The following is a 25429-nucleotide window of genomic DNA, read 5'->3' on the forward strand; positions in this document are numbered from 1 at the left end:
GCTAAGTCCCACAAAACTGCCCCCACCTCAGACAGCAGCTGCAAGTGGGGTCCTCAGGCTACCTGCACTTCTGCCTGGCTGATTACCAATTCCAGGGTTCCTACCACCCCCACTTTAGGTTTGATAATTTCCTGAACAGCTCACAGAAGTAAGGAACTTATACTCAGGATTACAATTTATTATAAAAGATACAAATCAGGAGCTGATGACGAGGTACAAAGGGCGAGGTCAGGAAGGATCCTGAGGACAGGAGCCTCTGTCCCCATGAAGGCGGGGTGGCCACCCTTCCTGCACATGGATATGTTCACCAACCCGGAAGCTCCCTTAGTCTCCCTGTTTCAGAGTTTTCACTGACATTTTCATACAGTGGCATGACTGATTAACTCATTGGCCCTTGGAGGCTGACTCCAATCTCCAGTCCCTCTCCTCTCCCCAGGCCAGGGGGTGGGACTGGAAGTTCCAGGCCTCGAGCCACGTGGTTGGTTCCTCTGGTGACCAGCCCTCACCCTGAAGGTATCTAGGCTCCCACCAAGAGTCACCTCATTAGTGTAAGCTCAGGTATGGTTGAAAGGCATTCATTATCAACAACAAAAGATATGCCTATCACTCAGGAAATTTCAAGGAGCTCTATGCCAGGAACCTGGGACAAAGACCAAATAACATATTTTTTATTATACAAAGACAGACTCCAGCAAAATCCTAGAAACCTGAAAAGGGCTACACTCTCAATATAAGCATGACCAAGAAAAAAACACACCCCACAATAAAAGACAATGGGGAACTGGCTTGCTTTGACCTTGATACTAGATGAAGTGGAAAAACATTTCCTCTAATAATTTGTAATAACAAGTAGGTCCTTATGTGTTTTTGTCGCCCAAACTCACACTAGCTGCATGGCTCTAAAACCACTAAGTCAAGATCTTATTTTAAAGCTGTTAAGGGTTGGAAGTGACCCCCATGCATGTGGTAGAGACAAACACATAACTTTATTGGAGGAAGGCACTTTCAACTCAGGCCTCAAACTACTTTTATAAATCTAGTTCTTAAAAAAACCAACCAAGCAACCAAGCCTACAGTCTAAAATAACAAATCACAAGGAAATAGAACCAGCAGATATCCAAATAAGATCCACAAAGTCTTCAGATACTGCAATTATCAGGTATAGAAGAAAATAGAATGTTTAATATGTTTAAAGACATTGACGACTAAGGAATAATAGATTTAAAAATGGTAGGAGGGGAGAGGCAGGCTGGCATTGCCCAGTATTTGCACACTGGTGCAGTGACACATGGGCTACGTCCAGTGGTCCTGCACTCTGCCAGTGTACAAATGTGGCCTTGTGGGGACAGGCTGGTCCAGGAGGCACCAGTCCCAGGGCTCCCTACTCGGAGCTGTTGTGAAGCCTTCTTTGTCCCACTTCTTCAAATATGCAAGATGATGTTCGAAGTGAGGTCAACCATCAGTGAAGCAAAAGGCTCCCCAGAAGGCAGAAGGCATAGATCTGGTTGGTCAGGCTCTTCTTCAGAGCCAGATCCATTGGGAATAGTTAACAGCCTCCATGTTAGAAGAAAGACATGATCTTCTAGACAGACTGAGAGACTGAAATGTTGGCTTTAACCCAGGGAAAATGACATGAGGTTGATCGTGAAAATTATTCCTTGCAGACAGCACCTACTAAAGAAATGCATGAATGCAGGGAAGAGCGCCTTGAAGAAGAAGAAGAAGAAATTGCTGAACTATAAGCAGAAAGAGCAATACCTCTCGATGATTAGAACATTTGGAATCCTTTGTCTCTAGGCACAAGAAACCTCTCAGGATAACGTTAGTAAAGAGACAAGCAGTGTCCAGCAGGTGCACCTACTAAAGTTGAAATTCTTAAAGCACTAACCATTATCCTGATCAAATTACCACAAAGCTCTGGATGAAAAGCTAGTGATTCTTAAACAATAGACTAAGGAAAAAATCAACAAATGAGACGCTTAATAGAAGCTGTGAATAAGGAAACATACTAAGCACAAATGGAAAGCAATCTTCCGACTGTCCTTTAAGTCCTGAGGAAGACCTTGCTAAAGTAGCAGAGCTTCAAGAGTACAAAAACAGGGCAGAGAGCAAAATCAAAGAAAAGAATGCCTGCCCTCTGGAGTCACAGAACAGAACCGGGAGAAGAGCCTGACATGCTAGAAAACAGCCAATCGATTCTGAAGAAATGAACACAAAATTGTAGAGATGTCGAAGGAAGCACAACCCAAAAGGAAGACACAGAAGAGAGAATCATTACTCTTGAGACCAGCTACCTCACCACACAGTGTGAAGCTACCTCTGGGCATGACCTCAATGATAAACTTGAAAATGCAAATGCAAATAAATATTTTATGCATCAAAAGCCTGAGGATAAATCCCGCCAGCTAGCAAAGTGCCTGAAAGCTGACCCTGGCTGAGCAGAAGCTGCAACAGACACTGAGGAAAGCAGAGACACCTCCCCGGGTGGAAGCTGAACTGGCACAGAGGGTGGAGCACTTTCTAAGACTGAAGAGGGACTTGGCAATATTGGAAAAAAACATTACAACAGATGGAGGCATAACTGGAAGGAGAAAACCAACAAGCACAGTGGGCAAGGCTAAGAGAAAAACAACAGTAACATAATGTTTATTAGACCTGTTCACAGGCTTCTATCAGAATTTAATAAAAGCCTTCAACCTCATCTTTGAGAGAGAATAAAATAAAGCTAACATAATTGTTCGAAAGGGGTTGGGGAGAACGGCCACTCTAGAGAACAAGAACTCTCTACTAGGGGATCCTGGAAATGTGAGAAAGTGTGAGAAGGAAGGTAAGGTGATACGAATCGGCTCCAACTAGGCACGGACACACCGCGGCTGAGAGACCAGACGAGGCAAGAAGTGCTTCACTTCATCTGGCTGCAAATGTGCCCAACGAGTCAGCGTCTTCGCATACGAGGCAGACGCATTTGAGAGCGATGCTTGCGTGCAGCCTTTCCCAAACTAGAACTGAAGTTCTAGCAATAAAAGAAATGGAAGGAAAAGATTGTAAAGGGTGAAACAAAACTGTCTTTTTCCAAAGGTGTCTACAACATAAGAGGGTTTAGCAAGATGGTTGGTTATAAAATCAACATACTAAAGATAACTGCTTTTCAATACACTAGCTGCAAACAGTCCAAAAAATACCAAGTACAGACAGCCCCACAGAACATCGCCCTGGTAAACACTTTCTTGGTAGAACAGTTTGACTTCTTTAATATCTAAACTTTACAAAACATATACGTATCTCTCAAAATATTCCAAGTACAACTGAGAGAGCATCAGAAATACAGACAGATGTTCTGAGAAGCAAATTGAATGTGAACAAAGAGAATGTATACCTTGAATACTGTTGGCACCAGGAGAAGCCATTTTACCACATGTGGAGCTACTATTCACTAACGACAATGTTAACTGTTCTATAACCAGAAAGACATGTTTTAAGCATTCTGCATCCTAACGTGATGACTTGTAGCTTACATATTGACGTTTTACTATGTTTTAGTTACATTTTAGAAAATTAGTTGAGAGTTTGGGGTTGTTGTGTAATACATTATAATTCTTCCCATTGCAAATAGCTGTTACCAGACTCCCAGTTAGTGCTTTCCCTCAGAACATCTGTAAGTTCTGTTCTTGAGAAAATTATAAAACATTTTTATAAGACATTAAAGGAGTTCTAGAAAAATGAAAAGGTGTGTCAAAACCCCACTGCTTTTGTGTGTGTGTGTGTGTGTGTGTATGTATGTATACAAGCTGATTCTAGAAATGTTCACAGAAGCATAAAAAGCTAAGACATGCACAACACTCCTGAAGAATGTAACACACAGGAAGAATTGCCCTACCAGATATCATGACTTACTACAAAGCTAAAGAAATTAACAATGTGGTATTTGCCTAGGAATAGGAAAAAAAATAGAAAAAAAAGAACAATGGACAGAATACAGCGCCAAAAGTGGACTCACATATAAACAAACAATTGACATAACAGAAGTGGCATTGTAGATTGGTGGGGAAAGAATGGATTATTCAGTAAATGGTAATGGGCAATTGCGTACTCAAATGAAAAAAAAAAATCTCACACCACTCAGAGGAAACCATTCCAGGAAGAATAACGTTTTAAAGGTAAAAGGCAAAATTGTAAGACTTTTACAAGACAATACAGGAGGAAAATCTGTATCATTGGTTGGTGCCATGAAAAACCAAGAAAAGCTGAGGAGGGGTTATTGACTAAAGGGGACTTAAGAGATATGCTAACTAAATATAATGCATGATCCCGGACTTGATACGAAAGTGGGAAAGAAAACGCTATGAAAGATTTGGATGAGACACCTGGTGAAACCGGAACATAAACTATGTAACAGACACTAGTATTCTATCAATGTTAAAATTCCCGATTTTGATCTGTCCTTACATAAGAGAATGTCCTTCTTCTCAGGAGCTAAACACTGAAGTATTTAGGGTTAAAGGGGCCCAACGCCTTCAACTTAATTTCAAAGGGTTCAGCACTAATAACGATAATGTTAACTCTGTGTCCGTGTATGTGTATATACAGAGTGTGTGCCTGTACAAATGTGGCAAAATGTTAACCACTGGAGAATCTAGGTGAAGAGTATATAGGAGGTGTCTATACCATCCTGGTTATTTTTCTCTAAGTGTGAAATTATTTAGAAATAAAAATTTAAAACTTCTACCTGTACCAACTTTCAGTGCCTATAAAAAGTTTTCTACAGAGAATATAACAAATGGCAAAAGGTTATCCTCACCAAAGTAATAGGACTAGAGATGGGAAAAAATTGCAAAGATATTTCTACACTAATTTCTATACTTACTTGAAACTGCCAGTTTCCCAAATGATCAACATCTTTAATATACACATGATAATGTCCTCCATAGCAACCACCTTTGTGTATAATAACTGAGAAGAGGTCATATACATATTCCAAATCATCTAATTCACTCTACAAGAAAAAAGAATATAAACACTGATATACTTTACACAAAATGGGAAGATACATAACCAAAGAGAAAAAAGAATTTCAATTACTGAAATTCATCAGAAACATCACTCTTTATTATTCCTTAAGGATAACTTAAGATACATTTGAATAAGTGGCTTTAAATTTTAAAATTCTTAATTCTTAGATTGAAAATTACCTATCATTGGTCTAATACCAATCACACTACACCAACCAAATTCTGCCTCTTAGTTAAACATGAAAACATTTATCCAAACAAGAGGTTATTTTTACGTACTCTGGCTAAGATCATACAAGCCATTGTGATAACAACACACTACCCTACTAGGGTGTCTACGATAGTTTCAGCCAGAGAAAACCATCTTTGCATTACACCTACTATGCTGTTTTATAAATGTGCTCTTTAGCTGTTGAATCTGTCCTATATTCCAACTAGACTGTCACGAGCCTCAAAGTCAGAGCCATATCTACTATCTGTCACGCCTCCTGACACTTTAGTCCTCCACATTTAACAGGAATTTAGCAATTATGAATACTATCTGGTTTTGCGTAGATGCAGTTTAGTTAAAAGAAAAGGTTCGTTCTGGATTTATTAATTCTATGATCAATCTCTTCTACAATTACTGTGCTCTATAATTATGACTGACCCAACAGATGAACACCTACACTGGCATTAAAAAAAAACCTACTTTAGGTTAAGAGATACTTTGCAAATGGATGTTACTTGAGGGGTGCCAATTATTTGAGGAAAGCGTTTGCTTAAAAAATTGAACTTTTTAAGTAAGCACCATTGTTGTAAATGTCTGGTTAAGGTAAACACAAGAGAGAGAGATGTAAAAAAAGATGTAGTGACAACTTTTTTCATTAATATACAAATCAAAAAGTAAAATTATTGAGGGGTAGGTAAGTGCTCAGTGTTTTACTTACTTCAGTTTTGTTATTTCAAAGTATGCTAAAATCATGAGACAAACTAATTTTTATAAAAGGACAAAAATTTTTCCATGTGAGATGATGGATGTTAATTAAACCTATTGTGGTAATCATTTTACATCACATAAATCAAGCCGTCAGGCTGTGCATCTTAATCTTACACAGTGATATACGTCAATTAGTTCTCAATAAAACTGGGGAAGAAAAAGAACTAACTCATCGTGAAAAAAAATTTTTTTTCAGGCAGTAAATAGGGGGAAGGGGAAGTACATTAATTTATGCTAGAAAAACTATTTATTCTGTGTGTGTCAATAACAGACTCAGTTACATAACATCATAATCTTTGAATGGTAATTAATATAATAAAACAAAAACCAAAAAGCTCAGTAATTAAATTCAAAGTAGAGAAGGCCCATCTGAATTTATGAACATTTAAAAAAAGATACTTTTAATAGCTAGCTCATCAATGTTCTGGTCTTAATAAATACATAAAGAATGATTTGTAATAAGAAATACATTAGTCTTATCACTCTGATCTTGGCATTACAGTAATTATATAGAAAATATTTTTAAATGGAGTATAAAGTAGGTTGATTACATAATTAAATTCTTTTCAAAACTTTCTCCTTCCCATGTCTTGAAGACTACAACTTCTAGACTAGAGAAGTTCCAATTACCTTTCATTTTCTAGATGTGTAGTTCATTACTACATCTAAAGTAAACTAAATCCAAACAGCAGAGTGCTCATTAATGATTTCTTCCTAATGCAGGGTCATTTCTAACTTTGTTCTTCAATTTTCATTTCAAAGACTGTCCAAGGAGAGTCTAATAAAAAGGACTGAGAACAATTCCCTACTTTGGAAATTCAGGAGGACTGTAATAAACCAATGGTTCTCAGCTGGAGCGAGCCCTCCTCCCCGCCCCCAGGAGACATGGACACTTGGCAAGGTCTACAGACATTTTTGTCACTACTGGGGGTCGGGGAGGAGGGAATTCGACTGTCATCTAGTAGGCAGATGCCTGGGATGCTGCTTAACATCCTAGGAAGAATGGGACAGCCCACCACAACAAACAACTATCCAACTCAAAATGTTAAAGTGCCAAGGCTGAGAGATTCTGCAACAAACCAACTGAAAATCAGGTGAATAAAAGATTCAATCTTGAGGGGGAGAAGAAAGAATTGCAAAAGAAAATAGTTCAAACCTGTTCACAAAAAGGCTTGAGATTGATCCGGAGAGGGAAGGTATAACAGCTAGTTTCCTTGTATCGTTCACACTTCACAAAATCAAAATTAAATCTTAACAACGAAACAGTAAGAAAGGGAGGCAGCTTACGTAATTTGGCTGACTGTTAAAAGAAAAAATTTGAAAGTTTTTTAAAAGCAGAGTTATATAAAAGAATACATAATATTTCTTAAGATATGAAAAAGAAACCTATGAGAGTTGTAAGAGAAATATGTCCTTAAATCACATAAACTCATCACCAAGGACTCAATATACTTCTTGATATAAACTCATCTATTTTATGGACTAAAGGTGACGCCATTCATTTACGCTTACAACTAAATATTTACAACTCAATTTTATGTTTTCAGTGTTGATATCCTAAAAGCAAAGCTCTGATGGGCGTGTTGTCACTGCGTGCTCCCCCCTCTAACAGGGCTCCTTTCCTTCCTGAGGTCTGGCCTTCCTCCTTCTTCCTCAGTGTCTGCACTTTACCCAGCAGACACACAGATCTTTTTATTTCCTGAAGAACTGGAGCTCTTAACTTGGGATCTAGGGACCTGTTTCAACGGATCCAAACCCTTGAAATTATAGGAAAATTGTATGTGTTTATGTATTTTTCTGGGGAGGAGATCTATAGCTTTCATTAGACTTTCCAAAGGGCTCTAACTCCCCAAATGTTAAGATCCACTGATTGGGGGTTTAGTTACTGTTCTTAAAAGCAGACAAGAAAGGTTCTTTTGGTTTTCATTCCTTGCTTTAAAACAAAGCATGAAATTAAACTGCTTTTTACTTAAAAGTCATCAGCTTTTCCGAATTCCCTTGCACTAATGGCATGTTAGGGGGCCAAAAAGTCCTTCCCCAAATATAAAATTATCCCTAATCATAAATATCTAACATTCCTAGAAATATATTTAAAACAATTCCATAAATTTCATGGGTAAAAAAAGTGAAATGAGAAAACAGCAATATAACAACAGGAAAGATTTTCAAACAAGCTCAAAAAATACATCTAAAAAAACCAAGTAACTTCAACTATAATGTGGCTGAGAAAAGAAAGATTGCTAAGAACAAAAAAATCTGCGTTAATTTAGGTAGCACGACCAAACTTAAACTTAGAATGCAATAAATCTAATGCAACTAGAAAAGAAGGCAATCCTGGAAGTATCAAGATCAAAAAATTTCCTTTGAAAAAGAATTAAACCAATGATATAAAAGGTGCATAAAACAACTGCTTTGGTTTAGCAAAAGGTTCTTGTTTTACTTACATGCAAATTAAGTTCAACCAAAACTAAGAATTTGTTCAAGTATCTTTCCAAGATTTTCCATACTCTGAACTTCATATTTATTAGATTGTAGTTGGAACATCAAAAGTGAAATACAAAATAAATAGGAAAAAAATAAACCTCTCGGGGGGCCAGCCTGGTGGTGCAGTGGTTAAGTTTGCACATTCCGCTTCAGTGGCCCGGGGTTTGCTGGTTCAGATCCTGGGTGTGGACCTATACAATGCTTATCAAGCCATGCTGTGGCAGGCATCCCACATATAAAGTAGAGGAAGCTGGGCACAATGTTAGCTCAGGGCCAGTGTTCCTCAGGAAAAAGAGGAGGGTTGGCGGCAGATGTTAGCTCAGGGCTAATCTTCCTCAAAAAAAAAATTTAAAAAACCTCTCTCTTTGGGTTTCATAAAAGGGCAAAGGCTGGACAGAATTATATACTGAACAATACAAAATTCACCTGGTTTCAAATCCTGTTGTGAAAGCTACAAGCATGGGGTTTATTGTTTTTATTACATTTTCACCTACAATCTCCAGGATCCAAATCAATATCATGTTATCTACATCAATCCTCATTTTCTTTATTGGAAAATTTAATAACTGTCAGCTCTAGGAACAGTGCTCTCTCTTTAACAGAGTAACTGTGAAGATGTGTCTTTGTGGTAGTTCTTTAAGTAAGTGCTCAAAAACCACTAGCGAATTGAGCTCAAGCTTATCACACTAGGAATAAACAGCCTATCGTGTCATCCACCAGCACTGGAATAGTGACCACTGCAGACAATAATGACAGCAGCAGAGCTGACGCCATACTGCAGAAGAAATCAGTTGCTTAAATCTTGCCCCCCTTTCATCCTCTATTGTGCTTTGCTGTACAGAAAGAAACCCAGAAGTACTCTGTCAAGCCCCTGAGTCAGCAAGTTCAGTATTTCCAACTGGGGAGGAGGAGAGGGCTATTAGATTTGCCACAGTCAGGAGGACAGACACAGGGACATTGTAAAATAACCACATATGCGGAAAACGAAGAAAGCCATCTATTTTCATAACAGTAGACAAAGCAGAGCTCAACAAGCTCCTTGGTTGGCAGAAATAAAAACATATTGCCGTCTTCAAACGGTAATTGCAAAAAGCAGGGATGTGGGGAGTTTATCAAAAAAAGATAAATTTAAGAAACACTGAGGTACAAATAAATTTTTCCTGGGTGAGAAAGAAGTTGAGAGAACTGATGGGTTGAAAGCTTAATAAATTCTTTATTGTGAAAAATGAAAATACAGATATGTACAGTCATGTGTCACTTAACAACAGGGATATGTTCTGAGAAAAGCGTTAGGTGATTTTGGCCTGGTGCGAACATCAGAGCGCACTTACACAGACCCAGATGGTATAGCCTCCTACACACCTAGGCTATAGGGTGCTAATCTTATGGGACCACCGTCATACACGTGGTCCACTGTTGACCGAAACGTTGTTATGTGGCCCATGACTGTATACCGTAAATGAGTTCTCAATCCTTAGTATTAATTAAGAGCTTCATGTACACCTTTCAGACTTTTTCATAGAAACCGGCTTCACTTGATAGACCTGCTACTGCTGAGCACTAAGTGGGGCCCGACAGAAAGGCAGAGTATCGAGCATTACCTTCGCCGCTTTAACCAGCCTGTCACAAGTTCCACAGTGGTATAAGTTGTCAGAGTCAAAAATTTCCTCTTCTACATACATGTTCCAGAGAGCATCTTCCAAACCTGACACATTTTTGACCGCTACTGTTAGATCTAAGAAGTCTTCCTGAAATACACATGAAGGTTCAAGAAATAATTTCACAGAGGTTCACAAACACATCTCCAACTCATACCTATACTGGGAATAACCAGATATATTTTTCCTAAAATATTGCGCATATGAAAATATATATCTCAGATCAGACAACGTGAAATTCTGGGTTTATAAGTGCTGTCTCAGTCTCTAGACTACGACAGCAAGGCAGGGCTGGGTTCTCTAATGTAAACTCCGCTTCCTCATCTTCTTCTGCTGGGGCTGGTTTAAGATATACTGAGGAAGTTTTAAGAAAAAAGTTATTCTGAGCCAGGATAAAAAGGTATTTTTATGAAAATTAAGAGGAGGATATTTTGTAAAATGGGAGCCTATCAATCCTACTATAACTACACTTGGACTACAACATATTTCTAACAATAAGCACTTAAAATGTGACATGTTTAAAGCATATTTATAGTTTCGTGTGCCCGCAATAGCATTACTTAAGGCATTATGAGAACTGTAAAATAATTGAGCACTAATTAGTTCATGTGGAAATCTAAAGTAATAAAAGTAACATTTATATAGTTTATAATATATATGTGAAAACAATGTCTGTAATTTATAACATCTTCATATACACTATGTTTTGACATTACTTTGTAAATTATTACATTATAGTTAAGTCAATTATACAGTAATTCAAAGACACACAACATCTTAGTATTTCCAAACTAGGCTGACCAAACCTTCTATTAGTACAGGCAATAAGGGCCCAAAAGTACTTTTTATCCCCAACTCTTTCATAAAAAAATAGAAAAAGAAGAGAAAATATAAACATATATTCCAAAAAAGCAATTAATGTAATATTTAGAAAATGCCATTTAATTTTTCACTCATAGTCAAATACAGAAACTTTCTATAATTCTTGCCATATCAAAAGAAGATTTTTATTAAAGACAACTGTTCAGTGATGAAATCATCTGCTGTATAACTTGTAGAACAGAGATTACTATATTTACATCAGCAAATATCCAATTAGACTAAATGGGCAATCTGTGTCATGACAAAGAATCAAAGGTCACACTAGTTTAAAGAGGACTATAACAGCTTTATGTATACAATCGTTAAACAAGCACACATGTACACTGAACTTTCTGAAAGACATCAATAAACTAAATCTAATATTTAATTACAGACATTTGTCAGTTTAAACACTTCTCAGTACTATTCTTACTACTTCTCTAATGATCTTTTTTTCTAATATTCCAACCACCAACTATAATATGGGTTTTTCTCACGAGGCCAGAGACCTCTACTCGTAAACATCCCCCAAATCTATTTCCTAAATATTAGAGTAAAGAATTAAAGATTAAAGGTATGTTTTAAGATATTTGCTTCTTTCAGTTTACATAGAGAAATCTGGATTATAAACTTATGGCTTGGGTGTAGCCAGAGAAAAAGAAAAAAACCTGATAAAGTTATTTCTAGTAATAAACTCTAACCCTCATGTAGTTTTACAGATAATAGATCTAATTACATGAACTATAATTTACAACATAAGTTATTACTCAAATACTCTTGCATATTCACCTGCTTTTCACTGACATTCTTACATTCTTTACAAACAATCTGGTTAACAATGGTTCCGTGATAGAGACGATTGATGAGGTCGTGGCCGGAGGTCCCGACTAAAGAAGTTTCCAAAGCACTAAAGAGAATTCGATTCAGTTCCTGCACATCATGTTGCCTCATTTCCTATAAAACAGGTAACTTTTAAATGTAATTTTGTGCTTCAGATGTTTTAAAACAGATTTTTAAAGTGACATTTGTTAAAAAACACGAGATTTATCAAGAAATCCTAGGTAAGCTTCGATCAAATTCAAAGATGACTAGGCTAAATGAGCTGAGAACAGGTTAAGAGATCACCACCTCTTTTTATTTTTACTACAAAATGAAGATATGAACAGGTGGTGGTCAGTGTATACATAAAACTCAACTCACTTCAAAACAGGAAGGTGCACACATTCTTGTGGGAAACCTACACACGGCCACGCCACAGAAAGGAGAGAGGAAGAAGGAACACAACAGGCACAGAGCAGTCTCTAAGAGTTGGCAGCGTATGCACAGCAAAATCTCACTTGGATCAGAGGGACTGGTGAACAGTCTGAATTATCAACATATGAAAAGAACTAGAATTTATTGCTTTGACACATACACCAACTGAAACAAGACTAACAGTGCTGTTGGAAAAGTTCCAATGGAACTTGCTGTAGTCCACTGTGAGTCATGCAACTGTGTGAACAGACTGAACTACTCCTTAAGGATAATTTGTAAACCAAAGCCAAGGGGTACACCAGCCTCGGAAGTGGAGAAGAGAAGAACCACCAGCACAGGAGCCTGAGGAACGGCAGCGGGGGGAGAACGAGGAGACGGCGGTCGGGGAACCAGCAGGAGCTGGCGCTCTAAGGTCAGGCAGTGCGCACGACTGAGAGTCCGCTGAGAACAGAGCAGAGTCTCCTGGTCTTGGCACATGGATGTCATGAGTGACTCTGACAAGAGAGGCAGAAAGGAGGTAGAGGAACAGACGGAAGGTACAGAAGTAGAGCCAGTGAGGGAAGACAATTTTAAAGATAAGTTTCGTGAGAAGAGAAGCTGATAAAGTGGATGTTTTTTAACATATAAGACACTAAAGGATGTCAATTTCTCCAGTTATCACTGGCTCTGATGGAACAGAAAACTTGTGGAAGTTTTCAGTCTCTGTTTCTGAACAATTCTAAGTTTGCCAAAGGTCCCTCAGAGACCCTCTCTACCACTGCAGGTCCAGTCCTGGAGGGTTTTCTACAAGATTTTATTTAGAAATAAATAAGTGGGGTTTTCACAGCTTTAAGAGGTATGAAACCAGCAACTTAGTGAAAGCTTATTATCAAAAACAAAGGGAAATCCACTGAGTGATGACTAAATTAACAAAAACAATGTGGCATATCCATCCAAAGGAATATTACTTGGCAATAAAAAGAAATAAAGTGCTGATACATACTATAACACGAATGAATCTTGAAAACATTATTTTAAGTGAAAGAAGCTTGTTACAAAAGAGCACATGTTATATGATTCCATTTGTGTGTAAATCCATAGAGACAGAAAGTAGATAAGTGCTGCCAGGAGCTGGGGGGTAGGGTGACTGCTAAAGGGTTTGGGGTTTCTTTTTGGCGTGGTGAAAATGTTCTAAAATTCATTGTGGTGATGGGTGTACAACTCTGAATATATTAAAAAACCATTGAATTGTACTCTTTAAAAGAATGAATCTTATGGCATGTGAATTGTATCTCAACGAAGTGGTTATTTTTATAAGAAGGAATGAAAAAGAAATTAACGCAAAACACCTGCCCCACACCAGCGATCCAGGATGCACCATGGAGGGCCTAATTACACCCACTTTACTTCAAAGCCCAAGCCTCCCTCTTCACCACACAGCACCACGTAGTGAAGGAATGCTCCTGCTTAGAAGAGGACCACGGTTTAGAGTTTATTTTTAAAGGCAACGTAGCATTATTCTGATCATTGCCTCTTTAAATTCTGTGATAGCCTCCCATACCTCTGTCTTTGCAAGAATACATCTATTACATAAAAAATCACAGACCTGGTTTTGTTCAATTTTCCATAGCTAATAGCTTATCAATATTCATAACAAGCACCTTTACTTGTTGCTGACAAATGTTCAGTGTTTGTATATAATGAAACATCCTTTAGGAACTCAAACAGAAAAATGAGAGGAAGCCTGCACACAACAGGATACAGGAAGAAAATGAAGAGGGTCAGGAGAAAGGCTGGACAGGGAAAGTGGAAAGACTTGTCAGAACGCTTTCACTGTTTTGCTCGAAGCAAATGTTCAATCGGCACACCCAGATTCAAACACGAAAGCATGTCATAAAGGCAGATAAAATCGCCAGGCAGCTTTTAAAGCTGATTCACAGTTTGCTATATAAATGGTAAGTAATTTCCCTGCAATAGGTGTTGTATCTCAACTAGACTATATTAAGGGTAGAAATTGTAAAAATCAGCTCTTATGCTTCCCCCTGTATCCACAACTCTCTCCTCAACCCCAAATCACACCCATTCATAAAGTCCTGCATACAGCAAGCATCTACAAACTTATCGCTAGCTCGTAATTATTTAATATGAGAAGTAAATCCTTAAGCAATAGCTTGAGACCCTAAGGTAAAATTAAAGGAAGTCAGACAACACGATTAAACTGGCGTTTACTCTTTACTGCTGGTAACTTTTCCTTCGAGAAGCTGACCTTCGTACCTCATTGCTGGTCCACCCAAAGCTGTCTGTGAGGTCGGCTGTGGATGCAGCTTCCTGGTCCAAGAGCAGAAGCTGAGCAAACAGCCGCTGTAACTCTAAGGGTATGATTCGAACCTGGGCGAGACACATACACGTTTCTAAATGAAGTCTTTGAAATGGTGCTGGGGTTTTTCAAAAGAACTGCATGCTGTTTTCTCATGTCTCCTGGCTCATTTAGTTCACTCAGGAGAAAGTTTACAAATATTTTAAAGAGTGAACTAAGATTCATTCGTCATTGAAAATTCTAATTCAACACCAAAAGTTTTAGCTGTCTGGAGTTCTCCATCTTGACAAAGTACACATCAATATGAAAATCCTAATAAACCACCCAATTGATTACACACACAGTAATTTAAGTCTCTAATAGTTCATCCTTTCTCTAAAATATCCCAGATACAGACATACTCCCTGAGAGTATGATCTGCAACAGACTGGGAATAAAAAAATACACAAAAACTGACTCTTTCACACAGGTGGTTTGAGAAGCACTGGGCTGAATCATGAAAGACTCCTATTAAGTGCAGATTTTAGCCTGAGAGCAATAAACTTCTGAATGACGTTTACAGAGGGGAGGAACATGACTAGATATGCACTTATAATAAATCAATTCCTTACTCAATTTATTAGCAGAATACCAAATTGAAAGAATACTGGTCTCCATTTTTTGTTGTTGTTAAAATAAGTGCATTAAGTAGATTTTTGGTTGGTTAGTGTGGACAACTAGCAAATATCTCCTTCACCAGAAGAAAGAATGAACACAGCAGAGAGCAAGGTGTGTGCCTAAAGCAGCAGCAGCAGCATTATATTTGGAAAAGTAATTCTGTTTTGGAAGGAAAATTCCATTGCCAGTAGGTATAGGCCAAGTTACTGTCTGAAAATAAAGATCATATTTGGTAATTAATAAAATTATTGAATAAGGAACTTAATTCCTTCCTTAAAAAACATGAACTCCATTCTCCAAAAACCCCTGTACATCATAGATTTAATACCTTTGCATCAGGTTTATCCTTATCCTCTAACGAACCAAGCTCTTCTGGGCCAAGAGAAAATAAAGCTTCTAAACAAAAAAGTAGAATCAGAGACGTAAATGACATTATTTCATTTTACAAAACTGTTTTAGAAAGCCAAGACCACTACTAAGTGAAATCAGTTAAAAACTCAGAAATCTGACTGTGGCGATATTTATACCCTTACTCTACACATCTTACTTTTGGGTAACATTATTTTTAACCACTATCTCCATAAGGTTTCAGTATGGAGATCTATAAAAGGAAAATCATGCATATAAAACTAAAAACAGTAATATCAGAAAATCTTTGATGGCTTCCTATTGCCTATGGCAGTGGGTCCCAAAAGCCACATGAGGAATATTAGGAAATATACAATATGTGATAGTATCACATGTGTTCATTTACAAGCGACATGTGAGGTTTCCAACCACCCTTTCATGAGAAGGAGCACCTTCAACTCTGAGATCATGCCCTTTCTTATTTTGGTATGAAAATGTCTTTTCTGTGTTGAGGGTAATGATAGACGGTACTGGTCTTACCAGGAAAAGTAAGTTGGCAGCTTAGTGATAGTCTCCAGATTTTTTTTTAAACGCAACATCTAGGTATGCCAGCCAATGGGGCATATCTGAATCTGTGGGGAAATCTGTATTCAAATCTAGACAGGTACTCTTACTGGGGAACTTTGGTATACCGCAAGGAGAGAAGGGATGGGATCGGATGGGTGTTGTCTCCCACTGAACACAAACCTGCCCTAGTGACTACTGCTGTGGATGTTATATTCCTTCTGAGTTCCTGGCAGGATCTGAATTAAAATGAACCATGAATCTAAAGGTGAAAACAAAAAACCACACAAGGACTTTCACAATCACGTCCCACTACTCTCCGTGTACTCTCATCATACTCATTGAGCTGGGAGGACAGTGGAACCCAGTCTAGCCCTACTCCTTCAAATATGATTCCAAAAGCTCCAAAATCTGCCACCCCAGTTTGCTGCTACGGCTGACCCTCCTCAAATTTCACCTCCCCTTCAATAAGCATCGGGATCCACACTAAGTCTTAGAAGGAGAGCACAGTCCACTCTAAGAGCTCAGCCCATGTGCCTGGCTGGTGATCCCCTCTGCCAGAGAGGAAAATGGCCTGGGGCTCTTCAGCCCTGGGCTTGCTGCGGTACTCTCCAGGACCAGTCCACCTCCTCTCCCCACCAAACATCCTTCCTCAATCTCTTTTTAAGACTACTTTCTACTTCAAGTTGCCCTTTAACTTCAACAGTGTTAAAACTTGGAGAACTTTTAACCCCCTCGGAATCTGCTTATTAATGCTGAGAGTTTCTAATGGTGGAAGTACTGAATGTGTCAGGGAGATACTTCTATGGACGGGAGGGAGTCAGGGACAGGAGGCACCACTCTTAGGTCCACATGCAGGGCAATCCATGAGAAAGACTCTGGGAAGGAGACAACGGTAAATGTCTACTAAATGTCTGGAGGCAGGAAGTCTTTCTAAACCTAGGAGCAACAAAGGTGTCACAAAGAGTTGATAAATCTGGTAGTGGTGGGAAGGGCGATGTGACACCAGATATAGGATGAGCCAGGCTGTCTGTCCTCAAAACATGGAGACACCATGGAAAGCTGGCCTAATCAGGGCCAGGTGACGGCAAAGAAATGCCCACATGAAATCAAGGGAAGACAGAGACTAAGACCCTTGTGGAGGAAGCTCGTTTGCGGAGACGGGAATGGGACAAACATGTAGAGAGAGAGAGGGGCAAGAAACCAAGGGTCCAAGGAGGTCAGACTGGCTTCCTGTAGGTGGATTCTGGGAGGTTGCCCTAGATCCTCACAATAAACCCCCTTTGTGATCGAGCTGATTTGAGAGAGTCTCTGTTCCTTGCACATAATTCCTTATCTCACATCTTGGGTCTCTGGAATGCAGAATTTCCAGACTTTAGAAAGGTAATATGAAGAAAGGGTTATATGTGTGAATCTTACATCCCAGCAGGGTCTGAGACAAACAGCATCCATTAATCAAGGAGATTAATATTGTTGTAACAAATGTATGAATATTCACCCAAGTGAGACAACTAAGACTATAAACAGCCTCACATCAGGCCAGGTTCTGAGCCCAAACAAGTTCACATCAGATGGCTTTGTCAGAGGCTTCTGGATTTCAGAATCGCACATGAAGAATTTGAAACTGTACAAATAATGAGACAACTGTCCGTACTCCAAAATGAAGGAGATAACTGTTTGGGTAACTCTGCCTTAAGTGTTTACTTTGGAGAAATTTGAAAACTCAAAAATACAAATAGTGTAATAGAAATGAAGGCTGGCATTCATGACAAAATTGTCTTTATGTTGTATTTTACATTACGGGAATTAGAAAAGATTGCCTTATTTTTTCATTTTCTTAGTAAACATCACTGTGATCACACAGCATATATTTGAGATAATTTAAGCGTCATACCTCTCTACAGAGAGAATTATAAATCTACATGTTACATCAGCAACACTAAGCACATCCCGTGTTGTACAGCTCTGAGATACTTTGTGATTTGGCATAATTAATTACACCTAGAGACTGTGGTACATATTACTAATCAAATGCATGTAACGAGCATACCTCTGAATTCAGGGGTGAAATGAAGAGTCTGAAGAAGGGAATTGAGGTAACAGGTTCCACCCTGATTTCTGATTCCGCTTAAATTGGTGAATTCTCTAGGAGGAGGGGGCTCCACAGCTTTGGTCTTTAATTTCTTCCCTTTTCCATACTGATTATGTGACACACTGGAATCATCCTCTTCAAATAGGTCCCCAAACATTGTGAAACTAAATACTACCCTTAAAGAAAAAGGCATGTTATATAAATGCTTTTAATTTTAACCCAGACTGTCCGCACATTTCGCTGTCTTATACTTGGGAGTATCTACTTTAAGTTGTTCCTTAGAAAGTATACACAGTAGTGTGGGTTTTGGAGGCAGCAAGACCTGGACGTTTTCATCCCTGCTCCACACGACCTGGGTGACCCTGGCTAAGTTACTTAACTGTGTTCCTATATGTAAAACGGGAAACCGCCTATCACGCGGGGTCATTTCAACAATCACACGACATCACGAAAGAAAGGCATTTCGTGTGGGGTTGGGCACACAGTAAATGACAGCCGTTTAAAGAAGGCACATGGACACCGCTCCTGAACAACGGAAGACACCCCATCACCCACCTGATCCCACGCTGGGCGGCAGTGCCGATCCCAGATCCTGAGAGTTGACAGGGGCCCCGGGACCCTCAATCCCTCCTAAAGTCTCTGCTTCTCACACTTGGACCAGATTATGACACCTGCCTGAACTCAATGGGACAAATTCATCTGTCCAGTAGTGTAGCAGATGGTCGCAGAGCGGGAGAGCCGGCGGAGGGCCATGGGGAGAGACGGCCACGAAACTCATGGGGTTCCAGTCCCTCCGACAGGAACCCAGAGATCCCAGCACCACCGGGACCTGGAGGGCCGCTCAAGGCCTCACACCGAGTGCGGCGGGGGGTCACCCGGGGACGAGCAAGGCAGAGCGCCCAACGCAGGTGCTAAGGCACAGGAAGCACTTTAAGGGCAGGAGGTTCCTTTGCAACCCGTTCCTCGCAAGAAAAGCACGAAAACTGCAGCGGGAAGTTGTGGCCTCGACCTCGTGTCCGGGCTCCTGTCTTCCCCACCGCACCGCCGAGGTCAGGCCCTCAGGACCCCCAAGCCACCGCGGACCCTGGGCTGTGAGGGGGCCGAGCCCGCGGCCGGGCACCCCCGAGCGGACGCCGGGAAACGCCGCGTCCCGGGGCCTGCCGCGCAGACCCTCGCCCCGCCCTCCTCAGGCCCTGCCGCCGGCACGGCCCCAAGCCTCCCACGTCCCCGCGGCCCCGGCCGCCGGCCCCACTTACTGCCTAAAGCCCTGACCCCCGCCACAGCCAAGTCTCGAAGCGAACGGACGCGCCCACAGCGGGGGCCGCCATGGTGGCGAAGGCGGGTCTCCCACGGCCCCGAGCGCCAGCGATCTACGGAACACCGGGACTACGCCTCCCAGAATACCCCGCAGGAGCGCTGGCCCGTCTGACGGGGTCTTATGGGCAATGTAGTTCTTCTTCCCGGAGAGTTCGGGAGTCGCGGTGGGGCGACAGTGCTGGCTTCGGCATTGACAAGTGGATTCGTGGGTCCGCTTGGCCTTTAGGCTACTCACTAGTCATTCACATCTTTAGGTTTATAGTTTTTGCTGTTCGCAATCCATACTAAGATCATACGTGTTCTGGCCTGGGTAATTCCCAAGTGGCGTAACCATTGGAAACATTTGTGTAGGGCTTCAAGTTCACCTTCACTTTCAAATAATTTTCCAGCTGTATCTCCTGTGCAAACCCTGTGAATAAAATTTCACATAACCTTGAACGTTTATAACATCCCCAGTGTTTACTTCGTCCCCACAAACTGGAGGTAGCATACGGAAGACTACACTAAAAATACCTCGCAATTATCCTCTCTTGCCCACTTGGGTAACTTCAGTGCATTATTTCTGTAGCCCGTTTAGGCTCTTCTGGCATTTCCGCTGCCCACCCCAGCCTCCATCCAGGCCTGAATGAGGGAGACACGGAGAAAATCATTTTGGCTTCAGCTAAAGGTTTCAGAGATTGAGAACAGCAATGGTGATTCGGTCCAGTGCAGCCCACATTCCTCATGTGCTTTCTCTGTGCGAGGCATAGCGGGGGGAGTGCGGAACGAGGGTGCAAACAGAAAGAGGACATGTCCCCTGACCTCAAGGAGTGCTTGGTACAGTGTGGGAGACAGATGCAGAGATTCCTGAAGGAGGACACCAGGCCTGTTGGGCGAGCCCACAGCAGAGGTCTAGACAGAGGAATGTGGAAGCAGAGCAGAGAAGAGTCCCAGCAGAGAGCTTCTGGGCAGGCGACCGCCCACTGCATGTGACGTGTCCAGGGAAAGTGACTAAAAATAAACGACAGTCACATTCCATCACATCCCTAGAGTGGGCGTGTCAATTTTATGTCACCATATTGGAGGCCTCAAAGGGTCTGAAGGTGGAACAAGACAAGGAGCAAAGCCAGGCATTTCAGACACCCTTGGGAACCTCAGGTCCACTGCCAGTGAAGAGGTCCCTGGTGAGGGGCCTCAAGTCTTTCCTTGGAACTTGGGATGCCAGTCTTTTCTGGACAAGGAGTCTTTGGTAGTCAGGATAAAATCCAAGTTTTCCTTTGGGACATACTGCAAAAATACCAGCTTTATTGACATTTACTTTCCTTTTTATCTTTCTAAGTCCTCAGAGTACAAAAGCCTTTTTTTTTTTAAATTTTACTTTTTCCTTTTTCTCCCCAAAGCTCCCAGGTACATAGTTGTATACTCTTCATTGTGGATCCTTCTAGTTGTGGCATGTGGGACACCACCTCCGCGTGGCTTGATGAGCACTGCCATGTCCACGCCCAGGGTTCGAACCGACGAAACAGTGGGCCGCCTGCAGCGGAGCGCGCGAACTTAACCAGTCGGCTACAGGGCCAGCCCCAAAAGCCTTTCTTCGTAATTATTTCTACAGTGGCCCTGCTGTTCGCTGCATGATCTCTGCCCAAAGGCAAAGATCGAAAGCTGTTCTTATCTGGAACACGTACAAATAGGTGTCTCAGAAAATACTACTCATTCCTTATCATTTCATGAGTAAATCATAGGCAATGAGAGTGATTTTTTTTTAATGGTGGTATGGATACACACCCTCTCTGAGGCAGGTTTTGTGCCCGTGCTTCCTCTGCCGGCTGTATTGCTTGCACTTAGAACCCATGCAGCTGGACTGCTCCAGGCTGCAGTTATCTGATCCATGGCTCCTGCAATGTTGACCGGCTCCCTTCCTCTATGTGTGTGTCTCCTGCTGACACCCGGCTTTGCTGACGCAGGCTGGCTGCTGGTGGTACCCATGGATGGGAGCCACTGGTTTACCATGCATTCGGTTGTGGAGAAACTCATCCACAGAGGGCATGAGGTGGTCATAGTCATGCCAGAGGTGAGTTGGCACATAGAGAAATCACTCAATTTTACGGTAAAGACATATTCTACGTTTTACACTCTGGAGGAGCTGGATCCTCAGTTCAACATTTTCTCTGAGGCTCACTGGAAAGGTCAGGAACAAAGTTTACTTTCTACGTTGCTGACTTCATCTGGTGATAGTTTTATTGAACACTTTTACTCACATTGTAGGAGTCTGTTTAATGACGCCAAGTTAGTAAAATACCTAGAAGAGAATTCTTTTGATGCGGTCTTTCTGGATCCTTTTGATATGTGTGGCTTCATTGTAGCCAAATATTTTTCCCTCCCATCTGTGGTCTTCACCAAGGTAGTAATTTGCCACCATCTTGAAGAGGGTACGCAGTGTCCCAGTGCTCCTTCCTATGTTCCTAGATTTCTCTCAGGGTTCCCGGACACCTTGACTTTCAGGGAGAGAGTGCGGAAACATATCTTCTACTTCGAGGAATATTTATTTTGCCGCTACTTCATCAAAAATGTTTTAGAATTTGCTTCTGAGATTTTCCAAAAGACGGTCACAGAATATGATCTCTTAAGCCATACGTCAATTTGGTTGTTACGAACTGACTTTGTGTTTGACTATCCCAAACCTGTGATGCCTAACGTGATCTTCATCGGCGGTATCAACTGCCATCAGGGAAAGCCACTGACAAAGGTGAGTTACCTTTCCTGTAGCATATTCAGAATAATCTGGCGATGGACCTAAAAAGATTCCTTACTAAACTGCAATTTGTCATTGACATTTGTAATTTCTTTCTAGTTGGATGAAGTATGTCCCTCCAATTCATTTAACTGTTTTATCAAATTTTATAAAGCTGCCCTCTTTGATATGCATGGGTATACAATTGATATCATAGTAGCTAATTTCCAGGCTGCATATTTTTTAGTCTTTATAGTTTTATTTTTTAAATATGTAAAACATTTGCATGGTTCAAGGTCAAAATTATAAAAAAGCAGTACTCAGAAGTCTCAATCCCGTCCATGTATCTTCCTCCTTGTTCCCTTTTGAAATCATTTCTGGTTTATCTTTCCTGAGTTTCTTTTGCAAAACCAGTCATTTATGCATTTTCATAAATGTTAGCATATACATCTTCTTTGTATCTTGCTTTTCTCAATTAAAAATATTTCCTGAAAATCACTTCTTACCAGTTCATAGAGACCTTCTTCATTCTTTTGTCCAGCCACATAGTACTCCATTGTGTGGCTGTACCAGTCCTCATTCAATCTGTGTGTTATGGATGGACATTGGATTGTTTCCAGGCCTTTGTTATTAAAATAATGGAGTAGTGGGCAACCTTGAACATATGTTGTTTGTATTTGTGGAAATGTATCTTTAATTCCTAGGAGCAAACATGTACTTATTTTTTATTGTGGTCATGAGTCTATGACATTGTGAAATTTCAGTTGTAGATTATTATTTGTCAGACACCATATAAATGTGCTCCCCCCACCTTGTGTGCCCACCCCACCCTCCTTCCCCTGGTAAGCACAAATCTGTTCTCTTTGTTCATGAGTTTTTTTACCTTCCACAAATGAGTGAATCATACAGTGTTCATCTTTCTCTGTCTGGCTCATTTCACTTAACATAATACCCTCAAGGTCCATGCGTATGGTTGTAAATGGGGTGATTTTGTCTTCTTCTATGGCTGAGTAGTATTCCATAGTATACATATATACCACATCTTCTTTATCCAGTCATCAGTTAGAGGGCACTAGGGTTGCTTCCACGTCTTGGCTATTGTGAATGATGCTGCAATGAACATAAGGGTGCATAAGTCTCTTCGTATTGTTGATTTCAAGTTCTTTGGATAAATACCAGTAGTGGGATAGCTGGGTCATATGGTAGTCCTATTTTTAATTTTTGAGAAATCTCCATAGTGTTTTCCACAGTGGCTGCACTAGTTTGCATTCCCACCGGAAGCGTATGAGGGTTCCCTTTTCTCCACAACCTCTCCAACATGTTATTTTTTTGTCTTGGCAATTGTAGCCATTCTAACGGGCATAAGGTGATATCTCAGTGTACTTTTGATTTGCATTTCCCTAATGATCTGTGATGTTGAGCATCTTTTCATGTGCCTATTGGCCATCTGTATATCTTCTTGGAAAAATGTCTTTTCATGTGCTCCGCCCAGTTTTTGATTGAGTTGTTTGTTTTTTTGTAGTTCAGTTGTGTGAGTTCTTTATATTTTATGGAGATTAACCCCTTGTTGGATATATGATTTGCAAATATTTTCTCCCAGTTGGTGGGTTGTTGTTTCATTTTGATCCTGGTTTCCTTTGACTTGCAGAAGCTCTTTAGTCTGATGAAGTCCAACTTGTTATTTTTTTATTGTTTCCCTTGTCTGAGTAGACACGGTATTTGAAAAGATCCTTTTAATGCTGATGTCAAAGAGTGTACTGCCTAGCAATTTGGCAGGAAAAAGAAATAAAAGGAATCCAAATAGGCAACGAAGAAGTAAAACTCTCGCTGTTTGCAGACGACATGATCTTATATATAGAAAACCCCAAAGAATCCATAGAAAAACTATTAGAAATAATCAACAACTACAGCAAAGTAGCAGGGTATAAAATCAACATACATAAATCAGTAGCATTTCTATACACTAACAATGAACTAACAGAAAAAGAACTCAAGAACTCAATCCCATTCACAATCGCAACAAAAAGAATAAAATACCTTGGGATAAACTTAACCAAGGAAGTGAAGGATCTATACAATGAAAACTACAAGACTTTCTTGAAAGAAATTGATGACGACATAAAGAGATGGAAAGACATTCCATGCACATGGATTGGAAGAATAAACATAGTTAAAATGTCCATACTACCTAAAGCAATCTACAGATTCAATGCTATCCCAATCAGAATCCCAAGAACATTTTTCACAGAAATTGAACAAAGAATCCTAAAATTCATATGGGGCAACAAAAGACCACGAATTGCTAAAGCAATCCTGAGCAACAAAAACAAAGCCGGCGGAATCACAATCCCCGATTTCAAAACATACTACAAAGCTACAGTGATCAAAACAGCATGGTACTGGTACAAAAACAGGTCCACAGATCAATGGAACAGAATTGAAAGCCCAGAGATAAAACCACACATCTATGGACAGCTAATCTTCGACAAAGGAGCAGAGGGCCTACAATGGAGAAAAGAAAGTCTCTTTAACAAATGGTGCTGGGAAAACTGGACAGCCACATGTAAAAGATTGAAAATTGACCATTCTTTTTCACCACACACCAAAATAAATTCAAAATGGATCAAAGACCTAAAGATTAGGCCTGAAACAATAAGTCTTCTGGAAGAGAATATAGGCAGTACACTCTTTGACATCAGTTTCAAAAGAATCTTTTCAGACACTATAACTCCTCAGTTGAGGGAAACAATAGAAAGAATAAACAAATGGGACTTCATCAGACTAAAGAGCTTCTTCAAGGCAAGGGAAAACAGGATTGAAACAAGAAAACAGCCCACTAATTGGGAAAAAATATTTACAAGCCACTTATCTGACAAAGGGTTAATCTCCATAATATACAAAGAACTCACATGGCTCAACAACAAAAAAACAAACAACCCGATCAAAAAATGGGCAGAGGACATGAACAGACATTTCTCAAAAGAAGATATGAATATGGCCAATAGACACATGAAAAGATGTTCATCATCGCTAATCATCAGGGAAATGCAAATCAAAACTACACTAAGATATCACCTTACCCCCGTTAGATTGGCAAAAACATCCAAAACCAAGAGCGACAAATGTTGGAGAGGTTGTGGAGAAAAAGGAACCCTCATACACTGTTGGTGGGAATGCAAACTGGTACAGCCACTATGGAA

The 25429-nt window shown here is 40.3% G+C and overlaps 2 protein-coding genes across 47 annotated transcripts in view; one reads left to right on the plus strand and one right to left on the minus strand.

The window, feature by feature from the left end:
• The window catches only part of USP40 (ubiquitin specific peptidase 40), a 77197-nt gene extending 57593 nt beyond the window's left edge, over window positions 1–19604 (minus strand). For 11 of the 46 annotated variants that reach the window (XR_011539832.1, XR_011539833.1, XR_011539840.1 and 8 more), the window contains exons 1-8: window positions 19459–19598; window positions 18161–18378; window positions 15527–15594; window positions 14499–14612; window positions 11781–11945; window positions 10074–10220; window positions 7145–7288; window positions 4865–4993 (exon numbers count right to left, since the gene is read on the minus strand). Coding sequence is in view for 20 of the 46 variants with exons in the window: in XM_070618594.1 (XP_070474695.1) it covers window positions 4865–4993; window positions 7145–7288; window positions 10074–10220; window positions 11781–11945; window positions 14499–14612; window positions 15527–15594; window positions 18161–18359 (966 nt within the window). In the remaining 26 variants the exon portion in view is untranslated. Of the gene's footprint in view, window positions 1–4864; window positions 4994–7144; window positions 7289–10073; window positions 10221–11780; window positions 11946–14498; window positions 14613–15526; window positions 15595–18160; window positions 18379–19458 lie in introns of all 46 variants that reach the window. The other 35 variants (XR_011539841.1, XM_070618587.1, XM_070618602.1 and 32 more) reach the window with 33 other exon arrangements.
• A 1658-nt stretch (window positions 19605–21262) lies between these two features.
• On the plus strand, window positions 21263–22338 carry LOC103555982 (UDP-glucuronosyltransferase 1A10-like). Its single transcript, XM_008527836.2, has one exon. It carries the CDS (start codon window positions 21387–21389, stop codon window positions 22293–22295), a length of 909 nt encoding a protein of 302 aa, XP_008526058.2. The 5' UTR covers window positions 21263–21386; the 3' UTR covers window positions 22296–22338.
• Window positions 22339–25429: the final 3091 nt, after the last annotated feature.

This window comes from Equus przewalskii, chromosome 5 (assembly GCF_037783145.1).
Source record: "Equus przewalskii isolate Varuska chromosome 5, EquPr2, whole genome shotgun sequence".
NCBI classification, from domain to species: domain Eukaryota; kingdom Metazoa; phylum Chordata; class Mammalia; order Perissodactyla; family Equidae; genus Equus; species Equus przewalskii.

Bases quoted from the DNA above. Each gene is read 5' to 3' on its own strand.
- LOC103555982 (XM_008527836.2), top strand. From the start codon at position 21,387: ATGGCTCCTGCAATGTTGACCGGCTCCCTTCCTCTATGTGTGTGTCTC.